Source organism: Ailuropoda melanoleuca, chromosome 1, assembly GCF_002007445.2.
Source record: "Ailuropoda melanoleuca isolate Jingjing chromosome 1, ASM200744v2, whole genome shotgun sequence".
NCBI classification, from domain to species: domain Eukaryota; kingdom Metazoa; phylum Chordata; class Mammalia; order Carnivora; family Ursidae; genus Ailuropoda; species Ailuropoda melanoleuca.
Window position 1 is genome coordinate 43,203,611 of NC_048218.1, and position 22,673 is coordinate 43,226,283.

Here is a 22,673-nt window from a genome sequence, read left to right on the forward strand (position 1 = left end):
CAAGAAATTAGAAATAGAACTATCATATGATCTAGCAATCCCATTTTTGGTATATATCCAAAGGAAATTAAACCCTTATTTCAAAGAAATACCTATGCTCCCGTGTTCATTGCAGCATTATTCACAACAACCAAGAAATGGAAATAACCTAAGTGCCTGTCAATGGATGAGTGAATTAAGAAAACCTGGAAAATATATAATGGAGTATTAATCAGCCTTTAAATAAAAGGAAATCCTGCCATTTACCACAACTGGATAAATCTGGAGGACATTATGCTAAGCGAAATAAGCCAGACAGACAAAGACAGATATTGAATGGTATCACTTATATGTGGAAACCAAGAAAAGAAAAAAAGGTGAACTCATAGAAACAGAGAGTACAAAAGTGGTTGCCAAGGGTGGGGGGAAGTAGGAGAAATAGAGGGGTTTGTAAAAGGATGAAAACATTCTCTTGTAGATGGATAAGTGGTGACTATCAATGATAATACTGCATTGTAGAATTGATATTTGCTAAAAGAGTAGAACTTAAATGTCCTTACCTAAAGAAAGGGGCGGGGAATAAATGTAACCAAAATATATATATTGCATGATAGCCAAAAAGTGGAAGTAACTCTAATGTTTATCAACTGATATATGTATAAATAAAATGAATATAATATTATATATCAGTAAAAATAATATAAAATACTGAATGAACCTTGAAACATTATATTAAGTGAAAGAAGACAGTCACAAAAGACTATGTACTTTATGGTTACATTTAAATGAAATACCCAAAATAGGCAAAACTATAGATAGTTAATTAGTAGTTGCCTAGAGCTGATAGGGAAGTTGGGAGAAATATGGGGAGTTACTGCCAGTGAGTATAAAGTTTCTTTTGGGAATCTTGAAAAAGTTTTAAAGGTGATTATGGTGATGCTTACACTAATTCTGTGAATACACTAAGAATGATAAATTGGTATAGTTTAAAAGTATAAATTGTATGGTATGTGAATCATACCTTAATAAACCTGTTAAAAAATAACTTGGAACAAAATATTAGCAAATCAAAGCCAACATTGTATAAAAGAATTACACCCTACAACCAAGTGGGATTTACCCTGGTATACAAGAACAGTTCAACTTTCAAAAGTGAATTAATGTCATCTATCACATCAAATGACTAAAAAAGAAAAATCACATGATCACATAGATAGATGAAGAAAAAGATATTTGACAAAATTGAACACCAATTTATGATAAAAACTTTCAGTAAACTAGAAATAGAAGGGAAGTTCTTAACTTTGATATAAAGACTATCTACAAAAAAACCTATAGCTATCATACTTAATGGTGAAAAACTTAAAGGTGTCTCACAAAGATCAGGAACAAGGCAAAGATATCACTCTCCTTACTTTTTCACTACCATACTGTAAGTACTAGCAAGTGTAATAAGACAAGAAATGACAGGGAAAGTATACAGATTAGAAAGAAAAAATTAAACTCTTTATTTATAGAGTCCTTATTCACAGATAACATGGTATCCATGTAGAAAGTCTTAAAGAACTGACCAAAAAAAATCAGACTGATAAGCAATTATATACCAAGGTTGCAGAATACAAGGTTAATATACAATATACAAAAGTCAGTAGCTTTCCCACATATCAGCAATGAACAAGCAGAATTTGAAATTAAAAACAATACCATTTATATTAGCACCCTCAAAAATGAAATACCAAGGGATAAATCTAACAAAATATGTACAAGATCTATATGAGGAAAACCCAAACTCTAATAAACAAAATCAAAGAAGAACTAAATAAAAGGAGATATAGTCCATGTTCATAATTAAGGAAACTCAATATCATTAAAATGTCAGTTCTTTCCAATTTGATATATATTTTCACTAAGTTATTTTGTAGATATCAACAAACTGATTCTAAAGTTTATATGTAGAGGCGAAAGACCTATAATGGCTAACATAGTACTGAAAAAGAACAGGGTTGGAGGACTGATACTACCCAACTTCCAGACATAAACAGGAATCAAGACATGTGCTATAGGTGAAAGAATAGACAAACAGGTCAATGGAACAGAATGGAAAGTCTGTAATAAACATAGTCAACTAATCTTTGACAAAACAGCAAAGGCAATACCATGGAGCAAAAATTGTGTTTTCAGCAAATGGTGCTGGGACAACTAGATATCCACATACAAAAATTAAAAACAAATAAAAAACAAAAAACTAGACACAGAACATTAAACCCCTCACAAAAATTAAGTCAAAATGGATCACAGGCCTAAATGTAAAACACAAAATTATAACGCTCCTAGAAGATAACATAGGAGAAAAACCTAGATGATACTGGATATGGCAAAGATTTTTTAGATACAACTACAAAGATGCGATCCAAGAAAAAAAACCTGATAAGTTGGACTTCATTAAAATTTAAAACTTCTGCTCTGCAAAAGACAATGTCGAGAAAATGAGAAGACAACCACAGACTGGGAGAAAACATTTGCAAAAGACACATCTGATAAAGGACTTAACCTAAATATACAAAGAATTCTTACAATTCAACAATAAGAAAACAAGCCAATTTAAAATGGGCCAAAGACCTTAACGGGCACTCCACGAAAGATATACAGATGGCAAATAAGCACATGAAAAGGTGCTTCACACTATGTGTCATCAGGAAAATGCAAAATGAAGTAATGAGATACCCCCTATTAGAATGGCCAAAATTGCTAACACTGAGAACGCTAAATGGTGGTAAGGATGTGAAGCAACAGGAAATCTCCTTCGTTGCCAGTGGGAATACAAAATGGTGCAGCCACTTTGGAAGATAATTTATGGGTTTCTTTTTTTTTTAATGTTTTTTTTATTATATTATGTTACTAACCATACAGTACATCCCTGGTTTCTGATGTAAAGTTCGATGATTCATTAGTTGTGTATAACACCCGGTGCACCATGCAATACGTGCCCTCCTTACTACCCATCACCAGTCTATCCCATTCCCCCACTCCCCTCCCCTCTGAAGCCCTCAGTTTGTTTCTCAGAGTCCATAGTCTCTCATGCTTCATTCCCCCTTCTGATTACCACCCCTTTCTTTATCCCTTTCTTCTCCTACCGATCTTCCTAGTTCTTACGTTCCATAGATGAGAGAAATCATATGATAATTGTCTTTCTCTGCTTGACTTATTTCACTTAGCATTATCTTCTCCAGTGCCGTCCATGTTGCAGCAAATGTTGAGAACTCGTTCTTTCTGATAGCTGAGTACTATTCATTGTATATATGGACCACAACTTCTTAATCCATTCATCTGTTGAAGGGCATCTCGGTTCCTTCCACAATTTAGCTATTGTGGACAATGCTGCTATGAACATTGGGGTGCATATTGCCCTTCTCTTCACTATGTCTGTATCTTTGGGGTAAATACCCAATAGTGCAATGGCTGGGTCATAGGGTAGGCTCAATTTTTAACTTTTTAAGGGACCTCCACACTGTTTTCCAGACTAAACATACTCTTACTATGTGATCAAGCTACTGCCCTCCCTGGTACTTACCAAAAGGAATTGAAAACTTACATCCACACAAAAGCCTGCAGCTATAAACATGCTAACATTTATAATTATTTATTTGTAATTGCCAAAACTTGTAAGCAACCAAGATGTCCTTCAGTGGTTGAATGGATAAATAAAACTGCTGTGCATACAAGCAAAGGAATTTTATTCAGCACTAAAAAGAATGGAGCCATCAAATCATGAAAATACATGGAAGAATCTTAAATGCATATAATGAAGTGAAAGAAAGCAATCTGAAAACACTACCTACTGTGTGATTCCACTGTATAACATTCTGGAAAAAGCAAAACTATGAAGAAAGTAAAATGATCAGTGGTAGCCAAGGTTTGGGGAGTTGGGGATGAATAGGTGAAACAGGATTTTTAAGACAGTGAAAATACTCTGTATGGTACTATAATGGGTTTATGTCATTATAAATTTGTCCAAACCCATAGAATGTAGAATACCAAGAATGGGCGATAGTGATGTGCCATCGGGTTCATCAGTTGTATCAAATGTACCCCTCACTCCTGGTGAGGGAGTGATAATGGGGGAAGCTATGCATGTGTGGGGGCAGAGAGTATATGGGAAATCTCTATACTTTCCTCTTAATTTTGCTATGAACTTAAAAATGCTCTAAAAAAGTAGTCTTGGAAAAAAAAAGAACTCGGTGCTTCATGTCACTCTCAGAATAGATAGGAAATTAAATTTCAACCTGGAATTAAATAATGATTTCCTTTTATGATGTAGGAGTTTGTGTTGCTCAATTGATTTTTCAGGAAAGTGGGAGGAGAATTATCTGACTCACATTAAAATTACAAGAACTTCATGTAATTGTAATACAACAAGGTTTTATTGAATAACTATTATTAAAATAAGTCAGGGGCTGCGCTATGTGTTTTTTATGTGATATTTCCTGCACCTCTGAGTTAGATTATTCTATTCTCATTGTACAGATAAGAAAACTGAGGCATTCCTTAGTTTTCAGATGGTCCATTAACATTTCCTACCATGCAGAAATTCTGCATTGATGAGAACTGTGATACCAGGCAACTTCATTTCTAATAGGTAAAAGAGCCATCTCCTTAAATTTAGTGTAATCTGTTCTAGGCCAAAAGAATTTATGCTTTGAATTCTACTCAAAGTCTTTGAGAGTCCTAATAGAGGAGAGGTAGGTAGGGTACATGATAGAAGAGGCAGATTTCATCTCATAGTGTACTGTCTAGGAAGATGGATTGGAAACATAAAGAGCTAATAACACCAAAGATTTTCTTTACTAGGTTATCTTTTCTACATTAATTATACAGAAGAGCCTGCTTAAATGGATACTCGTGCTATAGAATGTTTCTTTTAAGAGACGGTCCTTTTCCTTACTCTGCACTTGAGTTGGGAGATACTATCAGAACTCTATCAGGGAGATAAGTTGATACAAAGACAAAGTTTATTTCATTTGTAGTATAAGCTTATTCATTTAACTGACCAGTGAATCATTGTATAGGATAGTGTGTCACTGTGATACAGTCAGATCACCCCTGTAATTAACCCATGCTATAGTTTTAAATCAGATATCCATGAAAACTGCTGTAACTTTGCAAATTTTAAGATAGCTTTTATTTATGCATCTACCACACTGTATAAGTTAATACAACCCAATTGTCTTTTGCTAGATATTCACTTTAATAGCATTCATAAATAAATATTACCTAGTGTATAAAACCAGCTGGAGAATCTTTCATGTTTCTCTATAACGCCTTTGAAGACAACTATCCCCAAATAACTATGTAGAGAAAAATGCATTATTTTTCAAACTTAAAATATTTTTATTTTTCTCTAATTTTTAGATACTGTTTGGTCTTACTGCTATGCACATCTTACATGAAAGACAACTGAATTTTTTCCTTTAAAAAAAAAACATGTTCTTTTTAAATCAAGATGGGAAGAATAAGCAATCAAGGGATTGACTGCTGCATACCAGTGCTGTGCCTTGTTATTCATATGATTTCATTTAATCTTCCCAACTGGGAGCTAAAATAGTCCTGTTTTCAGTCAGTTGCTAACAACTTCCTTTCTATTCGCTCTCTATATAATGAAAGAATGGGAAAATCTAGTTATTTTCTGTTTGCATGTATTTTTTTTCTCTCTTTATAGCTTCCCTAAACTTGTTTCTTGTTTATGCAAACAAGTCCTCTTTTTCCTGAGTAATTGTTTTTCACATTTCAAGTTATTACACAGCTTTTATCCAGTCCTAGGTGTTGCTGTCCTTCTGCCCACCTGTACAGCTGGAGCATAGGTCAAAAGTATGGAAAGTGAATTCTGTTCTCTTGGTAGTCATTGCTGCTACCTAATTTGACTTAGGTCCCTCTCGTTACTTAAAGTTTCTGAAATCAGTCTTTCTGGAAATTAATTTGGTTGGTTCTCTTCTATCCTTTGTTTATTCCCCTTCATCACTTCCAGCTAGATTTTCCTTTCCTTTAAAGGTCAAACAAATTCTTATATTTCATGGTCAGCAAATTTGATGCTTGTATTCATTGGATCCAGTAAAATAAATTCAATGGTTTTCCTTAATGCTACCCACACATGTGCATGCGTGCATGCACACATGCTGCATTAAAATAAATCAATGTAAACAATTGTGATTCTCTTTCAGAAACACGATGGCCATTTTACAGTCATCCAGTTAGTCGGTATGCTCCGAGGCATTGCATCAGGAATGAAGTATCTTTCTGATATGGGTTACGTTCATCGTGATCTAGCAGCTAGGAATATATTAGTCAACAGCAACTTGGTATGCAAAGTTTCTGATTTTGGTCTCTCCCGGGTGCTGGAAGATGATCCAGAAGCTGCTTATACAACAACTGTAAGTTTACATGTTCTTTTCCAATATAGGTTGCTTACTTGTATTGTTTTTAATATTATAAGAATAATTCTGTTTTTGCTTTCCTAATTTTCTGCTTGCACTTGTATTTTAAATTTAACATCATCATTTAATTGAGAAGTATATGCTTTATCTGAGTGCCTGGTCAAAAAAGCAAAACAACAGCAAAAACCTTCTTATATATATGGCTGTTTTCTTTCTTCCATTGTACTGGGACTTTAATATCATGCTTGAGGTCCAAGTCTTGATTGCCACAACAAATCTGCCTTTGCTTGAGGTATTCTTGATGCTTAATAATTGTCTCTTTTAAATGGAGTTCTGTATAGGCCAGTGGTGAATCAGTTAAGTTAGTGCTAGTGAAGAACCAATGATTATGAAATGACTTTTATTTTTCCTCATAGCAAATGTTACAGAATGACCTGATCATACTTACAAATGAGCAAGATCGGTTTCTCTGGAGATATATAAGTAGACTCTAAACTTTTTTCTGAATGATACTTGGGGAGAATTTGAGCAGGAATAAAAAGCTAAAATTTTAGAACCAAACTATCATCTGTATATTATATGATCTAAACTTAACTCATGAGTAGTTTAAGCATTTCTGAATGCCCCAAAACCAGTTCATTCCACTGACCTTTTTGGTTATTGTTTCAAGGATTTCAATTTCCGAGTCTTTCTTCAGCTATCTGAAAGCTAATAATTTGTAAAACTATACAACATTCTGTTATTTTTTCAAACAAAACCTTCACCATTGACTCATTTGACAGTCACCTTCAATGAAAAGTAAGTCAGTAAAATTATTCAAGATCTTTTTATCCTCTCCTCTTTCTCTAACCTTACACATTATTGTAGAAGAGGCAAATCCATTGTTTAGTTCCCTTTTATTTCATTTTCTATTATATTGTTTTGAAATTCACTGTATTCAATTACTCCAGAAGAGAAACAGGTTTAATATTATGAATGAAACATATTATGCCCTTACTAAATTTGCACTGTAGAAATGCTCTATATTACTTTATTGATGATATTTTCACTAATTTTCCAACAAATAAATTTAGTGCTAAGGAAAATAAATTAATCTCTGAGAGCCTGACACATAAGGTAGCAGTATCTATTGATCTTTTAATTTGACCAAAAACCTTCATAAAAATAAAGGTCTAATGATGAAAATAAATTGTTCATTTCAGGAAAAGCAGTATTTCCAACTCCATTTTCTAATTGGAATGTGTCATAATTTTTTTCATATTTTTCAAGGCCTTCTTTTCTTTTCTTTTTATAAATGTATAACTTGAATCAACTTCTTAAGTTACAGAACGATGTAGATAAGATTTTTCTATTATGCATATTATTTCCAACATTGGAGAATAGTGTTTAAAAATTATTATATAAATTTTATACAATATAATATTAATAAAAATTCCAACAATATGACCTAAAAGAACAAAATAATATGAAATAAAGCATAAAATAGGAAATAACTACTACACTCTTTGTATGCCTATATGATATACTTGAAATTCCTATTAAATAATATTTTAACTGCTTTTTAAAATGGGAAGCTCATAACTAAATTTACGTACTAATAAAACTGTCAGGGTAACCCAGATGTTGAAGAATATATAGGTTTTATTGTGTCAGATTTGAAATCCAGATTCCAGGCATGTTCTTCTGTCTTATATGATTATAGAGACTGAGAGGCCTAGAACAGTGTTATTTTAATATAAATCTGACTACAGAATTAAACATCAAGCTAGGTAACCAGAATATTAATGTTCCAGAAGTGCCTCTTAAAAGCTATAGATTATGTCTTAATTAAGAAATAAGCTTATGAATTTAAGAGGCATCAGTTGAATGGTAAATAACGTAATTAAGCACTTTTTAAAAATTATTTTTATTTATTTTTTATTCCACTATAATTAATGTACAGTGTTATATTAGTTTCAGGCATACAATACAGTGATTCAACAATTCTATGCATTACTCAGTGCTCATCACAATAAGTGCACTCTTAATCCCTAAACCTATTTCACCCAACCCCTCACCCACCTCCCCTCTGGTAACCACCAGTTTGTTCTATATATTTAAGAGTCTGTTTTTTTCTCTCTTTTTCTTTGTTTTGTTCTTAAATTCCACATATAAGTGAAATCATATGGCACTTGTCTTTCTCAGACTGACCTATTCCACTGACCATTTTACCTTCTAGATCCATCATGTTTTTGCACATGGCAAGATTTCATTGTTTTTTTATGGCTGAGTAATATTCCATTGTATGTATATACCACACCTTCTTTATCCATTCATCTACCATGGGACACTTGAGTTTTTTCTTGGTTATTTTAATTAAGGTGGCAATAAACACAAGGGTGCATATGTCTTTTTGAATTAGTGTTTTCATATTCTCTGGGTGAATACCCAGTACTGGAATTACTGGATCATGTGGTATTTCTGTTTTAAGTGGCTACACCACTTTGCATTCCCACCAACAGTGCACAGGGATTCCTTTTTCTCTACATCTTTGCCAACACCTGTTATTTCTTTTGTTTCTGATTTAACCATTCTGACAAGTGTGAGATGGTATCTTACTGTGGCTTTCATTTGCATTTACCCAATGATGAATGACGTTGAGCATCTTTTCATGTGTCTGTTGGCCATTTGTATGTCTTCTTTGGGAAAGCGTCTGTTCATGTCTTCTGCCCACTATTTGTTTTTTTGGTGTTGAGTCATATTAAGTTATTTATATGTTTTGGAAATTATCAGATATGTCATTTGCAAATATCTTCTCCCATTAAGTAGGTTGTCTTTTTGTTTTGATTATTTCCTTTACTGTGCAAAAGCTTTTTATTCTGATATAGTTCCGATAGTTTAATTTTGCTTATGTTTCCCTTGCCTTTCTAGACATATCTAGAAAAATGTTGCTACGGCCAATGCCAAAGAATTATTACCTGTGCTCTCTTCTAGGATTTTTATGGTTTCAGGTCTCACATTTAAGTCTTTCATCCATTTTGAGTTTATTTTGTGTAAGGTATAAGAAAGTGGTCCAGTTTCACTCTTTTGTATGTACCTGTTCAGTTTTCCCAACACCATTCGGAAGAGACTGTAATTAAGAACTTTAAAAAAAAAAATCTCAGGAATACCTAACCTTTCAAAGGCTCCTAAAGTACAAAATATCATACTTGACTTTATAATGAATTTGACCATTTAATATTTGAAACAGCAGCACTCATGCCTTCAAAGAGCTTACGCTTTCACAGTGTGGATTCATGCTTTCTAGCTATTCAGCACATTAAATGTTAACATACAGGCCTGAAAAAGAAATATGGAATTAGCAAAAAGCAGAGGTCTAGAGAAGACTTTACAAAAAGCTAAAATTTGAACCAAATATTAAAAACTTTCATTAGACAGACTGTTGGGGAATTCACATAAAGGAAACAGAAAAAGGAAAAAAGATACAGAAATTTGGGGAAGTAAATGGACATGTGGACAGTTTGGAACAGAGGAGAGGAGCAGTAGACAACCCAGTTTTCTAAGGGGTAATTGCGAAGTTAGTTAGGTGGCACTTCAAGAAATTGAAGGTTTTCTATAGCAATTAAGAGACAGACATTGATTTATTTAAATAGGGGAATGACAAAACACATGCATGTCTTAGAAGATATTATTGATGAAGGAGGGAAGGATTGAAGGACAGGAGGAATGGTTACAGGAAACCAGTTAAGGCATTATTGCTATAGACCAGAAAGGCCATATGGCTTTAATTAGGGCAGTGGCAATTGGAATAAAGAGGAGGGCAGAGAATTGAAAAATATACTATGGATATACAATTTATAGGACTCAGTAACTAATTAGATATGAGTTATAAGAAGGAAGAAGGATTTAAAGATGACACCAATATGTTTAGATGGAACAACTAGTTGGTTGAGATGCTATTAATCAATTCAGAGGATCCCTGTTAGAGGTGGCCTGGGTAATGGCATTAGATTACAAAGCAAAATTATAACAAAGGGTCACAGGCACTCGGATTCAAAGTCATCAAGATAATGGCAGATTGAGAATTGGCATTCTGTTGCAATTGTGTGTAAAATGTTTAGGACTTTATATAAAAGTACTTAGACTCCAAATTCTTTTTCTCTTTCATTTTAAAAGAAGGAGATGCTTAGAAAACTTCATTGCCTAGTGAAGGCATACTTCAATTCAAACAAACCCTATACAACAAAATACAGGAGAAGAATAGTCATTTATATGAAATTATTCTTTGTTTTATCAAACCATTTACATGAAAATAACTGTGAAGTGCAAGCTCCCTTGATACATTTTTAAAGTATAATTTTCTTTTTTAAAGTGTTATCTATAACTTTCTTAGAATATATCTTTTATCTTAAATGATTTTGACTTTTTCTCTTACTGCGTAACTATAGTTTTTACTTCCCTGTTCTTTATAAATGTTTTTATGATCTGCATCAGGAAGAGTTTGGAGGAGAGGGAGCCTTGGGAAGGGTTTTAAAAACAGGAAAACATCATGGATAAAGATCCTTTTGTAGTCTTCAAGAAAATAATTCTTAAAATAAAAGCATGCTACATGGAAACTATCCCTTCCTAATCAAAATAGGAGCAGAGTAAATAGACATTTTCAGTAAGATGACTTTGCCAATTTAGAAAGCCACATATCAGAGCAAAGAGCAGTAAGAACTGGTTAAAAAAAAAAAAAAGGCTGGAAAGCTAGAGTGACCAGTGTCGCCCATAGCACTGACCTGATCAGCCCAGGGCAGATGAACAGAATGGCCATTGGAGCCAAAATGACCAGACCAGAAAGAGATGTGACAAGAGAGATTTTTTTTGCCAATGATTAGTAAGTTTGTTAGTGCCTTATTTCGAAGACACATACATGTAATAAATAAGAACGTATTATTTACATTATAAAATACACTAAAATAAATAGAAGAATGAGATTTACGACAAATGTAAGTAGAAATTCTAGTATGTCTTCCTACAACTTAAGAGTGTTTTGCATGTTCTGTTTCAGATCTAAGACCTATTCAGTCAGCACGTATTCAACAGAGTTTATTATGGAGTTAACATATTTAAGGTCCATATTAGTCAAGAGCCAATAACCAAAAATAAAGGGATTCTTGAGAATGGATAAATGACTACCCAGAGAGAGGACCAAGAGTAACCAAATACAGTAAAACATAATAAAACCAATAGGTGTGTGGACAGCACGAGTGGGCAATGCAGCACGAAAGGCAACAATAGTAGTAGCAGATTTTCCTGGTAAGCCCTGTGCTAAAATACATCAAGCCTTTGCAAAGGGACTTTAAGAACTGGTAATGGCATGAAAACCAAGAAATGTGCATGGAGGCTAAAGACAGAAGGACAAAAATGTATGAAAGTAGGATCTAGACGAGGACTAAGTTCTTGCTTTTACATCCCAATTCTATGAATAGCTTAACAGGCATTTAGTGAGGGAAGATTGCTGAATGATTATGAACCACACCTGACAATACGTACACAACTATTGATATGTGGCTAACTTAATCATACACTGTTTACTGAGTTTGAGTTGTTCTCATTTGATTACAAGGTCTTTTGTCTGTTTATAATTTAGGTGCTGTGAAATCTCTTCCTTTTCTGAATCTTTTTTTTTTAAAGATTTTATTTATTTATTTGACAGAGATAGAGACAGCCGGCAAGAGAGGGAACACAAGCAGGGGGAGTGGGAAAGGAAGAAGCAGGCTTATAGCAGAGGAGCCTGATGTGGGGCTCAATCCCATAATGCTGGGATCACGCCCTGAGCCGAAGGCAGACACTTAACCGCCGTGCCACCCAGGCGCCCCTCCTTTTCTGAATCTTGATTCACATTCATATGGACAATTGTTTTGTATCCAGTTCCAGGGGAGGGACTCTCTCTCATAAGCAACCAGTCTTAAACTTACCTTGAAAATGTTAAGACTGTGCTCCCAATTATGGAAATGAGGTCCTATTTACCTAAAAAGAACATTAAAAGATATATTACGGCTCACACTGATCTGTTTTAGGGATAGGTTTTATTTCAAATATAATGGCAGTCACTGTATGGAATTTTTTAAATTATAATGAGTAACTCCTTATATTTTAAAGATCAACATAAAATGGAAGAATTATTTTATCACAGTATCTGCTAAAAACTCTGAGATTCTTTGACTCTAACTTTCAATTGTGTTCATTTTATGTTATCCAAGGCAAATTTTGCTTTTGTCTTTGACAGCAACAATTCTATATAAGTACTTTCTTGGTGGAAATATGGAGACTCACAATTGACAACACATAATCTGCCTAGTCACAATTCTGTTAACATCTTAAATCTATTTACTTTGCATCCATAAGACGTCTTCCAAGCTGCAACTCTTAAATTCCCCTATTCTATGTAAGATATGAGAAAAGTCAAATCTCCTATTGATCTAAAAAGTCATGGTCTATACCCAATGTGGAGCTAATTATAGCAAATAATGGAACAGCATGAGGGGGACTTATTACTGTGTATTCCAAAGTTGGGGGAAATCTAAATAACCTTCCTCCTTTACCTAATTCAAGTGCTTACAAATTGGCTGGACTTTCTGAAGTGAATTTTTAAATCTTGAAACATGTTTTAAGAATAAATATTTTTGGTAAAGGTAAGATAAAAAATCATTTTCAATCATTTGCTATTCTGCCTGTAAGTGCTTTAATATGAGTAATTAAGATTTGCCTGGAGATCATGCTTAACCTGCTAATAAAACATGCTCAGAGTTTCCACTCATTTTTCTATATTTTAAAATAAAGATTTACTGTAAAAAATTTTGCAGTAAAAAAATTTTAAATGCTCTTACTTAAAATCATATGTGATGCACCGACTAAAAGAACTTGTATGGAGAATGTTTCTAATTTCTTAGATTTTGAAAAATAAGGCTTTATCTTTAGAAATCCTACTACTCTGTCAAGTCGTGGGTAGTAGAGGTGACATTGTGCTAAGATATAGCATCTGGTAAAATGCATCTTATACTAAGTCTACCCAAGATGAACCAGGGCCAACCAGAAGAACAATTTTTATTTCAATTGTTCCTTCAGATTGAGCCAAGCTAAAAATAGAGGGGCTATGACTGCTTCAGTCACAAAGGCAGACCCTTAGGTAGACGATTGTGAAGCCTACTAGCCCCCCAAAAAGCAACATATAGTAGCATAAACAGAATATAAGGACAGTCTCCTGCACAGAATTCACTGAAAAATTAAAGGAAATGGCAGTTTCTTCTAGGCAAATATAAATTCAGTAGCCTGGGTATAAAAGAAAAAAGTAACAAAAATAGCAACATTATCAGAACGCTGTAACATGAAGATTTAAATAACTCTTTTTTCAATAAAAAGATGATGAACAAATAAACCTGGGAAGAATGAAAAACAATAAAATCCTGGTGAGAAGAACCCAATTCATCACTAAGAAAAGAATTATGCCATTTGGAAAAAACAACTAAATGACTCTTCACAAAAAAATAGTTCCCACTTGGCAGATACTATGATAGCAGTCGGTCAAAATCAGTCTAATACAGAGACTGTTACAATTACAATTACAACAGGAAGAAATCAATGTGCCAATATTGCGTTTCCTAATTTCAAAGGAAAAAACATGCCCTTGAACCAGCAAGTGTTTGATGTACTAATTCATGAGAAGAAAATCTGACAGTTTTTATTTACCTTTGTCAATATAAGCTTTTTGTAAAGGAGATTCTAATGTTCTAATGTGTAGAAACTATACTCTCAGAAATGCATGTCTCTCCACTTTGAGCTGAAATACCAGAAACCAAATCCCCAATGGTGGGGATGAAGGGCAGCAAAGCTTTATACTAAACCAAAGAGAATATGTGTTAAATGCAAAGCGAGGGTCTTCTTCAATAACTGTTCAAGAGTTGAATGCCACACGCACCAGCTTGGATCACAGGCTCAGAGACCCAAAATCTGAATGAGTTGTCTGAAGTGGTTGTATCAGAAGGACACAAAACTTCTTTGAACATACTGCTTGGGTGAATTGACAATGGCACATCTTGAGCATAATATGGAAATGGCAATCAACAATACCAGAGGAAATTAATATTTTTAAAGAATCATTTCCTGAAAAAGCCTCATCTCTGAAGCTTAGGAAACAAGAGTTTATGATCATTACAGAGCCCTTTGTAGTAAAACAAATGAAAAAGATTTGAAGATTATCGGACACAGAGGAGAAAAGTACTGAACAAACAGATAGCTCTATCAGAAATCTGGAAGACAGAGAGGACCATCTAGCTAAGTCATGCATCCCATTAAGAAGCCAAGCCATGCTTTGGGAAAACCTCCATTTGCCATTTGTGCAAAGCATCTACAAAAACATGTGCTCTGTCTTTCCAATATGCATTTTAAAGAAAAGACCCTAAGGCCTTAGACCTGGAAAAGCATTTTTTTTAATCTAGAAAGGCATTATTGAAAATAAGAGACCACTGAGAAACTTCCTGTTTAACATTCAAGGTTTGTTGTGTGACTTCCAAGTAATTTTTGTTTTGTTAAAGTAATGAATTCCTTTAAATGTGCATAAAGCTCTGGAGAACATGAGAGTTATCATTTACATTTTTCAAAGGCTTTCCAGCACCTAAAATAATATTTTATTTAATGGCTGCTTTCATTAATTGCTGATAATTAAAACAATAAGAAAAGGGTAGAAAGTGACTGAACCTCTAAGAATATTTTTTCAGTAAAATTACATTTATTTCTTCTCCAATATCACTGTTAATCACAACCCTTCACATAAGTGAACCTAAAATAATCTTTAAGCATCAGAAAGAGATGAGAAAATTGCAATAGAAAGCAACAAATGTAACAAACATTAAAGCACTTACAACAAAGAGTCAGAGGGGAAAATTCTGTTTTAAAGTCTCTGAGCACATCCTGTTGAAAGCTTTGAGCACAAAAGGATGCCTATAGCATAGATAAGATACAAGACAAATGGTTCATAAAATCACATAATACATAAAATGTTAATACCTACAAACATTTGAAATACATCCAGTCCTTCTAACCTAACTGCTAATCAATGATGAATAATCGAATGTCAGTCACAGTTCTCAAAGTATTCAACATACACCTGATGATTAACCAAGAACCACAGGAAATACCAGGTGCTGTTTGTTTTTGTGTTAGCAACATACAACACCGTCTAATTCAGAGTTAGTCTCCCTGCTCCCAGTGATTTTAGAACAAACCCGGACTAAATGGATTTACTGAGAAAGATCAATCAGCAGATGTTCAGCAAGCAGAAAGTACAGAGCTCACTGGCCCGTCTTGCTTGTGCAGAATAAAGACAAAGTAAGACAGTAAACACAAAGCTGCTGACTTTAAACCTAGAGTTTCAAAGATACCACCTGAAGAAATAAAGTCATTACTAATGACTTTTAATTGTGGGTTTCATCTCTGATGTTGAAAGAATGCTTTTTTGTTGTTGACAATAAAGACTAGAAAGAAAGATGTTACAAATGCCAGATAAATCACATGAAAGCTCTGTGGAAAAGCTTACTTATTCCCAGTGTAAAAAGCTTCCCATCAATGGCAAATAAATTGAATAAGGTTATCCGTTATTTATACTGTTTCTAGTCGACCCTGTTAGCTGCCTACTTGACCTCTCTTGTCATCTCTTCCTTGCTAATAAAATCTTCAAATTTGGATGTTTTTAATGAGCTCGGTCTAAGAAATAAATCATGATTTAGGTAAGCCAGGTATATTTATACCGTTCTCCTTTGACACTTAAATTTTACACTTTGGTCACTTAAAAGGAAAGGAAAGTGAGAATGACAACTTCGGGAAAAGTTTCCAGTTGAGGTCTACCAGAAACAATATTGAATAAAGAGCTGTGTAGTACTGGCCCTTGCTTTTCTTTATTGCCTTGAATATAGTTTTGGAAGGACATCGTGCTTAGAGCTGCAACATGTGGCAACAAGCCGAAGGAGACAAACCCAGAACTGAGGATGGCCAAGAAGGGAAATCAGAAGAACCGAGTTCATGACGTGGGGATATCGTACAGTAGTACAGCATCTGACCACAAAGGGCCTGGTTCTCCGATGAAACTGTTGCACTTCTGTGTCAATCCAACCATTTGTGATGTACAAGTGGAAACCACTTAACTCCAGTCATTTGCTTATAATTTAATCAAATGCCTTACATGCTTGAGTTCCTGAGAATTGGGCATTCTATAACTCTATGACTTGTAACCCAAAGACATTCTGATACGGTAATCAATAGATAGAAAACTTCCATATTAATAGAGAAGGTAAATAGAAAAATGACAAAATGAACGTTTAAGTAAAATATCACCTCAGTCATACAAACTGAATAGATTAGGCAGACTGTAAAATATACAGTTAGTTTGAAGATGCAGTTATCATAATTTATTCATTTCACATTTATTTCTTAATATTATTAGATAACAAGTTGGATAATAGAGCTAAAAGTGCTTAGGATCTGGGAAGAGAACAGACATTAAGTATTCATGCTATTGAATGTATAGTTAAAATCTGAGATTTATACAGCACATGTGTATTGAGTGTCTGCTACGTGCCCGATACTGTTCTGGCATGGAGATATTCCAATAAATATGCTTTTCTCATGGAATATATAGTCTTGAGCATGGCAGGAACAAAAATAATGAAATTATTTTTTAAAAAGGGAATCTCATTTCAGATATGATAAATACTGGATATATAATATATTTTTTCATTTTTTTATAATTTTTTAAAAATAAAAGTGAGTAGCTACCTTGGAAGGCATGTTCAGGAAATACCTCTTTAATGAGGTGGTGTTTGAAATGAAACCTGAAAATTATAAGGGTACAAGCCAAGGGAAGAACTGAAGCCAAATGTTCTAAGATGGAAACAAATACAGATCCTAAGGTGGGGACAAGCTTGGCATAGTTTAGGACTAGGAATAAGGCCAGGATGGTTGACATATTGAGAGGTAAGTAAGAAATAAAGACAGAGGGGCCAGATCCTACAGAAACTCAAAAGTCATGGAAAGAAGTAGACATTTATTCTAATTGCAGAGGGAACCCACTGGAAGATTCTAAGCAGATGATGACATAACAGAATTTGTGTTTTTAAGAGCTCACTCTGGCTATATGTTGAGAATGAATTAATTGTAGAGGGTCAAGGGGAGAGAGAGCAAGGAGAATTATTCATACCACCCTAGACAGGTAATGATGGTAGCTTGATATAAACTGACAATAGAAAAAATGAAGAGTGGTGGGGAGACTTGGGACATCTCGTGTCAATAGCTTTGCCTAGATGTGTGTGTGTGTGTGTGTGTGTGTGTGTGTGTGTGTGTGTGTGTGTGTGTGTTAAACAGATAAGGAAATTGAGGCTCAAAGAAATTAAGTGGTGTACACAAGTCACATGGCTCTTACATTGGAAACGATGTCAATTAACCATTGCAGTAATGACAGGTTAAGGGGAAGTGTCTGTCCGACAATTGAATCTTCCTCCTCTTCCAGTACTTCCCACTGCAAATTCTCTTCTGTCATTTGCACACTCCCCTCTATCTCTTATCTCTGAGACCCATGCCAAATGCAGTAGATAGTAGTAGTTGAAAGTCTTTGAAGATTGAGAAATAAAGAGGTTGATCTCTCAGTCTTTGGTGATCCATCTTTTGCTTATCAAATTTTTAAAATTATTCTGCAATGAATATTTTAGTTTTATGATAAAAGAAAAAATGTTATAAAAATAGAAAAATAGCTCCTGGCAGAGTTCCAAATATCTTTCTGATCAGTATATTTAATGTTTCTCCATGGTATTATTAGTCAGTGACTGAACAGTGTGTTTGTGTAATTGTTTGAATGCAACTTCTCTGATGAAAAAGATGGCTGAAGGTCGTAACACCGTGCTACATTTGTTTTTAAACGAAAAAGAAGATTAAGGAAATGAAAATTATGATTACTGATTTTTGAAATGGAATTCTGGGCAATATTCCAAGAAACCTCAGATTCTGCCTCAGGATTTCAAATTCAATACCTATTCGTCTTTGTCACCCCAGGCCCTACCATTAAGACTCACAGTCATCAACTTTTCCAAGCCTATAAACAATCATTAAGAGATCAAAAGCTAGAGAAAGCACTACAAATTCTTGGAGTCTGCTTTTTAAAGACATAAAATTGAATTTCAAACATTACAAAAATGTATTAATACCCTTGTTAAGAAAATGCTTTTTCTCCCATTTATTCATTTTCTCACCTGGCTATCCCTTGCTTTGTTTATGCTAGCTTACTTATGATTTGGGTTTTCATAGGACAAACATTTACAGCCATGGCTCATTACAGGAAAGCAAAAGAGGACCACTGAAGAGGTGGCTGCAAAGAGTTTTCCCCAAACTCTCCCTTGGGCTTCTCTCTGAAAAGCATAGCTCTGAATGTATCCACGATCCATCAGTATTTTCATATATTCAGATCATGACTTGTTCAAATTAACATAAACACAGAAAGTTTCACTGTACCTAGTTTTGCCTCTTTAAACTTGCAAGAACAGGGTGTTATTCTATGAAGCATGCACATTATTCAGTTGTTTAACCATGCTCTTAATCAGTGTATAATATGTGTCACAAATAGGCAGCTGCTAGATGAATTATACATAAAGATAATATTTCCTAGATTACTCTTGCCTGTATATGTTGCATAATTTAGGTCCCAACACATTCTGGCCCTTAATTCTCTTCTTTTTATAGAAACCGAATTATTACCTTGTTCTTTTTAGTGGTTCAAAAGTTTATTTTTCATATATGCTATACAAGTAAAATCTCTTTAAGGGAAGGCAACATTTTTAATGTAAGTGTTTATACCATTTATTTTTTATAAAAGCTGAGATTTCTTGTTCTTTAGAAAAGTTTTCTGATTGTGGCTCTTACTTAAGTTGCAAATACATTTGCTTTTAAAGATAATTGCTACTTAAAGAAAGACAGATTCAATAGAACTACGTTGTACTCTAACATAAAGTAGTAGCTAACAAAGTCAAGGGGTAAGCTGTGTACCCTCATCTTCATGCCACCCTCCATGGAGTTCCATAATCAAGGCATTTCAATACACCAATGTGTATAAGGAATCATTAAGTATGGAGAAAACACTGTAGACATAATATGGTAGAAAAACAGTGGATTATCAACTTGGAGCTGTAATTTTAATCTCATTTTGGCAATAATTCAGTGAATAAACATGGATCATCAATTTAAAATCCTTGTGCCTCAATTTCCACATCTTGAATAGAATTAATAATTCTGTCCACTCTCCACTTCATAGAAATGTCATAACAACCAACAAGATAATAAAAAAACTCAAGTGGGGAGCCTGGGTGGCTCAGTCAGTTAAGCATCTGCCTTTGGCTCAGGTCATGGTCTGGAGATCCTGGATCTGGATCCCTGCTCAGCAGGGAGTCTGCATCTCCTTCTCTCTCTGCTCCTCCCTCCCTGCCCCCCGCCCACCCCACTCATGCTCTGTCTCTCTCTCAAATAGATAAGTAAAATCTTAAAATAAATAAATAAATAAAAATTTTAAAAAATAAAAATAATTACACTAAAGTATGGGTGGTAGCCTCTTTTGGGATTAACAGCATAAAAATCACCTAAGGCACTTATTTAAAAATGCAAACTCCCAGCTTCCAGCCTCAGAGATTCATTTTCATTCAGTAGGTCTGTGGGAGGAGTAGCAAGGTATGATCTGCAAATCTGGATTTTTAATAAACACCCAGGTAATTGTGAAATGAGTTATTTAAAGGCGCCATCTTGACTAAGTGCTCTAATACAATCTAGGTAAATATCCAATTATTTCTTCCACCAGCCTTACTGAAGTCACAGGCAGGTAAAATATTTGTCAGCACAGTGGGAGAGGGGATGGGAGGGGAGCGGAGGGAAGAGGTGTGGGTGATGGGAAGTTAGAGTTGTGGTTCCACTAATAAGAGAATATACCATACAACAACAATTAATAGCTTCTCCGACATTATTCTTTGAATATGTATTCCATGTAGCACAAGCATTTTCATTCATTTTCATTCCCCAAACTCATGTAGCACAAGCATTTTGTTTACGGTTTCTCATAGAAGATAGTTTCCAGTGTAAAACATGCTTAATAGTAGAAAGTGGAATATTTAGCTCTGGTGTTAATTTTTCTCTCTGATACTACGTCAGTTTGGATGGATTCAGTATTCTCCACTTTTTGCTACTTTGTTGCAGTTTCTTCTCTTTAAGATATCTGTGAGGATCATTTCTCTCCAGTATTGACTGATGTAGAAATGTATGCCCCTCTCTGGGCATTTATTGAAGACCTGTAACATTTTGCGAACATACTTTAAACTATGATATATAGTAACTTGTGGCCAAAACAGGAACAATTTTTTTTCAGATAGGAAAGTCATTTGGTTGCACCAGCTGCTGAATTTTATCTCAGTCTTAAAACAATTGTGCATTTTTCAAATTATGCCATTGTTTGTTTAATATATCTAAAGTCGATGGGGTTTGAAGGTACTTGGAAATGATTAGGTTTTACTTGAACTCCAGGATACCTTACGGGAACTAGAAGAAACTGCTGGAATTGCAGTTTTTAGATTTTGACCTAGAATATTTCTTCTGGTTCTAAAGTGAAATTCATTCTCCACACTCAACATTAGAAACTATAGTATTCTTAGGATCACTCTATAAAAACTACACGTGCTAAGAAAAAAAAGACATAAAAGTATGATAAAACAAAACAAAACAAACTTTCATGAAGGCATCATCAAATGATGCTTCCACCGGGAAATGATGCATTTGTATCGATATGCCCCCTTGTGGTGAATGAATGAGACACAGGGCATTTGAAAAGTTTTCTTGAGATAAGAAAAAGCAACTTTGTTTTTCTTGATTTAATATTGTCTGAGGTAGAAGATGTACATTTTAATGAGCTCTGATCTACAGTGATTTTACTTATGTGTTATTGATTAAAGCTCAATAACTCTGAACCATTTTCCTATAAGAACAGAGGAAAGATCAGAGAAAACTGATTGAATCCTAATATTTAACTGAGAAATTTCTCAGATTCAAGTTGAGACAAAAAATGTAGACTTTAAAATGACTTATCATTGTTCTCCTCTATAAAATCTAAGGTATAAGTGGAAGCATACAGTGAAAAAATCAAATGTAAAATCAGAAAAAAAGGAGTTGCTAAAGTAAATGAAAGCAATGTATATTTAAAACAAATCAGGTAGAAGACAGGAGTAGAGAAAAACTTGATGAAAAAGAAAAGAAGACATCAGACTTTTCATTGACATTTTTAGATGCCAATGCTAAGTTTTCTTGTATATTAGTGAAATTCATAGTTTTGAGAATATTTAAGAGACCTTGAAGAGGCCATTTCATTAAAGGCAAGCATGCAATGCAATGATTTTAGGAGGAGATTTAAAGAAATGAGAAATTCTGCAGATTTGGGCTCAGTAGCTTATATCTGATTGATACATATAAGAGAAAAATGTAGCTGAAAACCCAACAACCTGATCAAACTCTTATTAATGAAGAGAGGAAACAGTCAAGGGTTAAACTTAAAAAGGATAATAAAATATAAAATACTCCAGGGGATTGTCTATCGAGTCAGGAATTACCAGAAATAATAATAGCAATTGCAGGCACTACTTTGAAAAATGGTACTGATTTTATGGATATGTTTTCCCAAACCTATTTTGGGTATGAGGATAGTAATATATAAATTAATTTTTAATAAAACAATTCTAAATTATTTTCCTGCATTACTTCAGATTATACTTTAGGTTATATAACCACAGAATATAGGCCACATTTATTCAAGTTAGAATTTCCCCATCCTACCAACACTATTACAGTTTATTCAAGTACTAGAAATAGCCCAGAAAAATATAAAGCATTTTCGCACCTAGTAAGCTCATAGGGGTGTATTTGTAAACAGTTACTTTTCTTATCCTGAAATGAGAGACTATAAGGAAGTCTCAAGATCAAAAGCAGTCCATTTTCTGTGATATTTTGAATTATGTTTTAGGCTAAATATCTCTATATTTTTTAAATTTCTACTCTTGAAAACTTATAAAACATTGACAGAAAGAGGATTATAATAACAATCTTAAGATATAATACCACTTATACTCCTTTTGGTATTTTGCACTATTCTCTGGATTTTTTTAAAAATATCACTATATACCCATTTTTCACTAATTTTCTAACTTTGAATTTTTAATGTGAATCCAGATCACA

General features: G+C 34.0%; 1 protein-coding gene across 10 annotated transcripts in view; it reads left to right on the forward strand.

Annotated features, from left to right (window-relative positions):
• The window catches only part of EPHA6 (EPH receptor A6), an 811,316-nt gene that overhangs the window by 706,498 nt on the left and 82,145 nt on the right, over positions 1-22,673 (forward strand). For all 10 annotated transcript variants that reach the window (XM_034657115.1, XM_034657124.1, XM_034657119.1 and 7 more), the window contains one exon: positions 6,195-6,404. In XM_034657115.1, the coding sequence (XP_034513006.1) occupies positions 6,195-6,404 (210 nt within the window). The remainder of the gene's footprint in view (positions 1-6,194; positions 6,405-22,673) is intronic.